Genomic DNA, 8,397 nt, shown 5'->3' on the forward strand with positions numbered 1-8,397 from the left:
AAATCATAAATCCAGAAACAAGAAGTAAAGTTAAGAGGGAATTATTGGCATATCTTACAGAAAGGATGGATATATATAAATTTTACTAGATTTAAATATTGAATTATTATTTCTGTTATTATGATTATTCTGTAAATACAGTTGACAGATTCAAATGATAAACACTTCATCTAAAATAAAGAGTTAATCGAAAATTTATGCTTGCAGAATTAAACAATATTTTTTTTATTATTTTCATTTGTTCTTCCTTCCTTTTTTTGTCCAAAATTTCAAACTTCATGAATGAACACATGTTTTTATAATATTTTTAAAAATTCTCATTATTATCTTACAGCTTGTACAGGGTGTCCCAATAAACATGGGAAAGAAATGACCACTTCTATGTCGTCTTTATTCCAAGCGGGATTATTTCGTAAATATGATTTTTTAGTAACTGCAGTTAAAACATTTAACACCAAAACCTACTAGTCTCAGGATTTCCACAATGTGGTCTGTCATTTTTTCACCTTCAAAATTGAAAGAGATATTAGAAATTGGTTCAGATTCCAGTTATGTAAAAATCAACAAAATCTTCCTTAATTTTAAAGATACAAAGAAGGTAGACCTCATTTTAGAAAGCTGTACGAATTTCAATCTTTTGTGATAATGCAATTTATGAATTATCAGAATTAAAAGACGAAATTCAAGTCGTCTCTCAATTCCCATGTTTATTGACAAACCCTACAATCTATATAAATGTAATCTTTCATGTATAACCAAAGAATTTAAATGTCGTCTTTCATCTAGGATCAGCTGTTGTTGGCATTCAGCTGAATATGTTTTATGATGATATAGACCCTGTTGTTTCTTTTGAGACTTTGTAGAAGTTCTTTCAAAAAGATTTCACTGAATGCTGAATCTATTTTTCAGATAGAATGGCAGAGATTATTAAAGAAGAATTAAATATAGAATAGTTTGAGATAAAGGAAGAGATAGTTTCTATAAAGGAAGAATTCCTTCCCTCCTCTACAGTAGAAAATACATGTACTTTTATTCTTCACAAAGATGATATAAAGATGGAAGATACAGAAATACAAGGTAAACCTAATTACTTCACATTTTCATGCAAGAAACTTAGATGTTTCATAATCAATAAAATAGTTTGAATTAAAAAAATGGTAGCGTTCTAATATTGCAGTTTTGTACATCCATCTTATTTATATCACATTTCCATAATCAGGTTCGTGGTCAGGGGTCATTATTCCCTCTTCCAAAAGGTAGGAAGGGTGTGTTTATAATTCTAATTAGTTTAACACATATTTTAATTACTTGTTTTTATGTTTAGATGTATTGGATACTGAGATACAGGAAACAGTAGAGAATAAGCCTGTATTTGATCCTGATTTTCACACTGAGCTAATCATTAAAGATGAATTTGAGGATTTTGATTCAGGTAATTTGAATTTTTGTAAAACAATAAATACAGAAATAATATCTTTTTTAACCTTTGCAAGCAAAAGTTAATGTAATTTTTATGCAGAAGAAGAAAGATTTACAGTAAATAAGTATGACAAATAAGAATTGGATAAACTTAAAACTTTTTGAAAAATACTTTTCTCATCGTAAATTTGGTCATTTAACATTATACATTGTCTTGTTTAATTTTATTTTTTCTAAAAATTAGATATTGAGTGTTGTTCATAATAATAATAATATAGTCGTGAAATATTTAAAAAACTATAAAGTATAAAACCCAAAAAAGTATGTTTTGATTATAAATTTTTGACAAAAACTGTTTTTAAATAAATATATACAATAAATTTAAACCATTCTCATATAAAAATATATTATTGTAAACAAAAATGGTTTCATTTTTAGTTTCAAAATGGTGATATATTTGGTCTATATATTTCTGATTGGTCTATACTGGTTTTATTTTTGGTCTGTTACATATTTGTCAGTTAAATTGTTGGTCTTAAAATTGTTAGTGGCTATATTATTAGAGTTATATTGTCACCGCCTATCTTTTTTTCTCAATTTCATTTTTTGGTTCAAAATGAATTCCTTGTCCCAAGTTACCTATGTTTTGATACATCGCACGCTACTTTTTATCTGAATTCTGAGTCAAAACTACGTAAGTGTGAGAACAAATCTGATTTTTTATCAAAAGCGCGCAAACCCACACTTCTGTTTGAATCTTTTCAAAACAAGAAATGCATGAACATTGTAAAATACAAATTTTTGAGTTCTCAAACATAAAATCAGTGTCCTAGGATGATTCTAACTTATAAACACTGTATAATTAATTGACTGCATAATTTTTATAATTTATCAATAAAAAATAAATTAATAAATAACCAGTCAGTTTTAGTCATTTACATATATTCTGTAAAAGTCAAGGCGAAGCATTATTGATTTATGTAAGATTTATGAAAGATTTAACACAATATAATCTGATTAATTTTAATAACTGAATAAAGTACCAACGGTTGCAAACAAAAACACAAACACATCAAAAAGTTAAAGGAGAGTATTGTATAAAAACCTCTTATAAACAAGTTTTGTTCAATTCTTTGTTTGAATCTTGCTGAATCTTTATTCAACTTAATATTTATTTAATTTAAAAAAATTAAAAGGCTGAGACGTCTAGAAGTAATAAACTCAAGCAAAATTTATTACCTGTTATGTTGCAAAATCTTATTTATAATATATTTGCCAGTTTAGCAAAATAAAACTTAAAAGTATAAAAAATTAATGTTTATTTTTAACTATTCAGAAGTATAAAGTACACACCGTTGCAAACAGACACATATGTTCCAACGCTCTATTTTTTATATTAAAGATTACTATTTAAACTTTTATTATTCAGGAGAAAACGTGATCGAACCAAAATCAGAAAGAATCAAGAAGAGTAAATATGAATATCCATGTTCTCAATGTTACTTTGTTGCATCTCAAGCAGATAAACTGAGGAGACTTGTTGAAATTAAACATGAAGGAGTGAGATATCCTTGCCCTCAATGTGAATATGCCGCAAAAAGAGCAAGTCATCTAAAGATTCATGTTGAAAATAAACACAAAGGAGTGAGATATCCTTGTTCTCAATATGAGTATGTTGCAACTACGGCAAATGCTCTGAAGAAACATGTTGAAAGTAAACATGAAGGAGTGATATATTGTTGTTCCCAATGTGAGTATACTGCAACTACAGTAGGTAACCTGAAGGCTCATATTGAATATAAACATGAAGGAGTGAGATATCCATGTTCTCAATGTGAGCATGCAACTACGGCAAATCATCTAAAGAAACGAGTTGAAAGTAAACATGAAGGAGTAAGATATTGTTGTCCTCAATGTGAATATGCCGCATCTACAGGAAGTGCTCTGAAGATTCATGTTGAAAGTAAACACGAAGGAGTGAAGTATCCATGTGCTCAATGTGAACATGCCGCTACTACAGCACAAGATCTGAAGAGACATGATAAAAGTATACATGAAGGAGTGAGATATTCTTGTTTCCAATGTGAGTATGCTGTAACTACAACAGGTAACCTGAAGGCTCATAGTTTATATAAACATGAAGGAGTGAGATATCCATGTTCTCAATGTGAGTATGTTGCAACTAGTGCAACTGTTCTAAAGAAACATGTTGCAAGTAAACACGAAGTAGTGAGATATCCATGTGCTCAATGTAAATATGTCGCTACTACAGCAAGTGATCTGAAGAGACATATTGAAAGTAAACATGAAGGATTGAGATATCCTTGCCCTCAATGTAAGTATGCCGCTACTACAGCAAGTTCTCTGAAGATTCATGTTAAAAGTAAACACGAAGGGGTGAGATATCCTTGTTCTCAATGTGAATATGCTGCAACTACAGCAGGTGCTCTGAAGAAACATGTTAATAGAAAACACGAAGGAGTCAGATATCCTTGTCCTCAATGTGAACATGTCGCTACTACAGCAAGTGGTCTGAAGATTCATGTTGAAAGTAAACATGAAGGAGTGAGATATCCTTGTTCTCAATGTGAACATGCCCCAACTACAGCAAATGCTTTGAAGAAACATGTTGAAAGTAAACACGAAGGAGTTAGATATCCTTGCCCTCAATGTGAACATCCCGCTACTACAGCAAGTCATCTGAAGATTCATGTTGAAAGTAAGCATGAAGGGGTGAGATATGCATGTCCTAAATGTAAATATGCTGCAACTCAAAAAGTAGCTCTGAAAAAACATTTAGAAAAAAAACATAATTGAGTTCAGATATCTCTGTTCTGATAATGCTGCAAAAGAATTGCACAAAAACTTACCATGACTGTGGGCTATCAACCATTTATTTTTTTGGTTTTAAATTTGTGGAAACTTATGTCACATAATTAAAATTTTCTAATCTTAATGTCACAATTGTAAGTTATTTTTGATTTTAATCGTTTGAATCTTTTGTTTCATTTTGAAAACTTACCTTAAATAAATTTAATAGTTGTTTGTGTATTCTCTATAATTTGTTGGTATAAACAAAATCGCTTAATTCTTATAACTAAATTTAATGCACCAAATATGTATCTATTTCAATAGCAGGAAATTAAAATAGGAATTGGTTCAATTGATAAGCTCATTTTTCCTAAGGATGAAAAAAAGCTGTAAAAGCTTAAGAAAAAAGCGTAAAAAATCTATAAATAAAGACTGATATAAATCATAAAAAAAAAATACTAAAAATGCAGTCTAATAGATTGTTACAAATAGAGTTTGTTTGTTATCATTTAATAATCTGTATTCTCCTTAATACCCTTATATTCTTATAATCTTGGTGTCCTTGGAGACATCACAATATAAACATATTAACATATAAACATACAAACATACAAACATATAAACATATAAACATATAAACCTATAAACCTATAAACATGTAAACATATATAAACATATAAACATGCAAACATATAAACATATAAACATATAAACATATAAACATATAAACATAAATCAAATGATCTCAACTGAACAGACATGTTATCATTTTAATAGAAGGAAATGGTGTCACATATGTTTATTTATTTTTCAGATAGAATGGCAGAGATTATGAAAAAAGAATAAGATTCAAGGAATCTGAGATAACTTCAACTGTAGAGGATAAATGTTTTGTTTATATACCTGAAGATGATATAAAGCTGGAAAATACAGAAATAAAAGGTAATCTTGATAAGTTTACTATTCTTAAAGCATAGAATAAACATTGTGGTTTTAGGTGGGGGAGGGGGTTGTGAGGTGTGTATGTTTAGTGTTTACATAGTGATGATAAAATATTTGAAACTTTTACTAAGCCTTCACAATTTATCTTCCCAAATTCAGCGAAGTAAATTCTGTGGAATTTGAAGAATTCTAATAAACTTTCAATGTTCAGGATTTCTGAAAAACCTGGAGAATCCTTGTGATGAATGTGAAGAAGTTGGAGCGGAGAAAGATGAAACTGAAACTACACATGAAAATTCCAACTTTCTCCTACATTTCTAAAATTCTTGATTATTTATCCTTATACTAAAGAATCAATGTTCTGAATTATATAACCCTATATATTCTTTTAATCTTATCAAGCCATGAGAAATGTTAATCATGAGCTGTTTTATATAAAATTCTTTATCTTATTGAGAATTCAAAAGAAAGAAAGTTTTTAATTTAAAAAGTAAAGATTTTAGCTTGTATAATAATGATTTTAATTTGGAAAGAATAATTTAAACTTAAAAAACTATATATCGTCTTTTTCAGACGAAGAATGGGTTGATTATATTTATAACCCGATTAAGTCTCCAGGTCTCCATTTTTACGAGGTTTATAAAACATCTTTTAAAAGATTATTCCCAATGATAAAAATAAGGGTCTTGAGCTAAAAAAGAAAAACTTTGATATATGTAATGATGTTATATAATGGTGATACAGATCTTAGATTAAGCGTGTTCTCCCTAACTACAACCACCCTAAAAATCTACCACCTACAACATCATCCTACAATCTTTTACCTATCACCTTATCCACAAATCTTCATTCGTCGAGTAAATGAAACTCAGGTGAACCATGCGAAATCATAAATAGACTTTGAACCTTGATCCTTGGAATGTTCATCGGTAATATTATGCACATGCAGATGCCTTAAATATATGTATTCAGGACCGTCTCAACCCTGATGTTCATATACTCCTCCGTCTGATAGAGCTGATGGAGTAAATACTCTCCACCTGGAGAAGTCTTCTGATGTCGTCTTCCATCTTCAGAACTCTTTTAGATTCCTTTGGCCGTCTTCCACCATCATGATTCTTCTTGATCATCATCCTGAGCATGAGAATGTGAGCTTACCTCCTCTGATCCACAACTCGGAGTACTGATTGAACTAACCGAGCTGCCTCCGACTGGACAACACAGATTTCGAGGACTTATGTTGAGAAGTCATATGCTTTAGACGTGTCCTGTTAAGGTGAGACTCATATACACGAGAAATATATATAATGATCTTGACGAACAGGATTTTAAGGATTGCACCTAAAGGTATACTGCAATTTCTGTGCTAATATTATGATAAGTGACCTATAAGCTTATCTTTTGTCGATCAACTCTCACCGAGAATTCTCTTTTAGACTCGAAAAGACTCTGAATGAAGGATAAGATATTCTCTCTCTGAACTGTAGCTCATATCAAGACCCCAGCCCGAGCAACTTTGTAAGTGTGTTTCTAAATTCTGAATATTTTACTAATATGATTTTGTAGTGATTCAAAAACTAAATTTCTTTATTGAGACCTGGAGCAAATTTTTGTAAACATATACATATATATTTTGTTATATTATAATAATTTAATTTCAGTTCACAGTGTGAGAGCTGAAATTGAGGATAAACTACTTCAATAAAGCTTATATAAACATAACACTCGTGTATTAATGTGGTGCGCTGGTTATAAGGGAATACTCGCCCTGGATATGAGTGAGTTTTTGTGTCTTTAAAGTCTCAAAAACAACGTTACAAGTACAAATTCCATTGAAGTTTACCCAACTTCTGGGGGAAAAAGGGTTTTTCAAAGATGGGGGGATTGATTTTATTTAGAAAATATACAACCCTTTGATTTTCCTGCTTAGATTTTTCCTTGTTCTGCTAACATTCTTTATTGTAATGGTAAAAGCAGAAATGTTCTGTTTGCAAAAATTTATCTTTGCACATTATGCTATATAAACTACAAATTAAGCTAATTTTGCTTGTGGATTTATTTTCCTATAAACATACATACTTTTCTCATTGTAAATTTGGTCAACTAACATAATACAACGAATAGTTTTGTTTTGTATAATTTCACTTATTCTAAAACTTGATATTGAGTAGTGGTACAATGAACAATAATTTTCTCATTGTAAATTTGGTCAACTAACATAATACATTGAATAGTTTGGTTTTGTATAATATTACTTATTCTAAAACCTGATATTGAGTAGTTGTACAAAGAACAATAATTTTCTCATTGCAAATTTGGTCAACTAACATAATACATTGAATAGTTTGGTTTTGTATAATATCACTTATTCTAAAACCTGATATTGAGTAGTGCTACAATGAACAATAATTTTCTCATTGTAACTTTGGTCAACTAACATAATACAATGACTAGTTTTGTTTTGTTTAATTTCACTTGTTCTTGAAACCTAATATTGAGTAGTGCTACAATGAACAATAATTTTCTCATTGTAAATTTGGTCAACTAACATAATACAATGAATAGTTTTGTTTTGTATAATTTCACTTGTTCTTAAAACCTGATATTGAGTAGTGCTACAATGAAAAACAATTTTCGCGAATTATAGTCGCGAAATATTCATAAAACTATATAAATTTATTTTGATTGATTAAAAATAAACTAGGAAAAGTAAAAACCACTGCAAAAATATTTTCCCACATAAGATACCCATTTTATTCAATTTTATTCATTTTATTTAAAAGCAAAGGTCGATAAGTTACTTTAACACCCACAAACGGGAAATATTAGGTGCTAAATATGAAATTTAAATATTAAGGTGATAAAGTTACTTTTTCGCCCTGTTGAAGGGCAATAAAGTCACTTTATCGCACTACAGCGGGCAATATTGTGTGTGAAAAATTCCCTAAAAATTTAATGAAAATTATAAAACCCCAAAAATATGTTACAATAAATATAATCATTCTTACAAAAAAAATATATATAATTGTAAACAAAAACCGTTTATTTTTAGTTAAAAATGTGAATATATTTATAATTTATTTACATATACTCTATAGAAATCAAGACCGAACATTATGCAATGTAAGATTTAACATTATAATAAAGATCTGATTAATATCAATAACTAACTGCATAAAGTTCAAAATTGCATTAAAACCTATAAACATGCAAAAAAACTCTTAA

The 8,397-nt window shown here is 29.3% G+C and overlaps 1 protein-coding gene and 1 long non-coding RNA gene across 3 annotated transcripts; both read left to right on the plus strand.

The window, feature by feature from the left end:
• Window positions 1-300: 300 nt before the first annotated feature.
• Window positions 301-4,367, plus strand: LOC111716289 (zinc finger protein 142). The gene is made up of 3 exons (XM_023491728.1): window positions 301-1,077; window positions 1,325-1,432; window positions 2,849-4,367. The coding sequence occupies exons 1-3, from the start codon at window positions 1,056-1,058 to the stop codon at window positions 4,234-4,236; spliced, it is 1,518 nt and encodes a 505-aa protein (XP_023347496.1). The 5' UTR covers window positions 301-1,055; the 3' UTR covers window positions 4,237-4,367.
• Window positions 4,368-4,924: 557 nt separating this feature from the next.
• On the plus strand, window positions 4,925-7,272 carry LOC111716288 (uncharacterized). 2 transcript variants are annotated; one of them, XR_002768449.1, is made up of 5 exons: window positions 4,925-5,172; window positions 5,384-5,807; window positions 5,917-6,044; window positions 6,145-6,448; window positions 6,609-7,272. It is a non-coding gene; the product is annotated as an uncharacterized LOC111716288 (long non-coding RNA). The 2 variants fall into 2 exon arrangements; XR_002768448.1 differs by having other exon boundaries at window positions 5,917-6,448.
• The last annotated feature ends 1,125 nt before the right edge of the window (window positions 7,273-8,397 follow it).

This window comes from Eurytemora carolleeae, unplaced genomic scaffold (assembly GCF_000591075.1).
Source record: "Eurytemora carolleeae unplaced genomic scaffold, Eaff_2.0 scaffold2002, whole genome shotgun sequence".
Lineage (NCBI taxonomy): Eukaryota > Metazoa > Arthropoda > Copepoda > Calanoida > Temoridae > Eurytemora > Eurytemora carolleeae.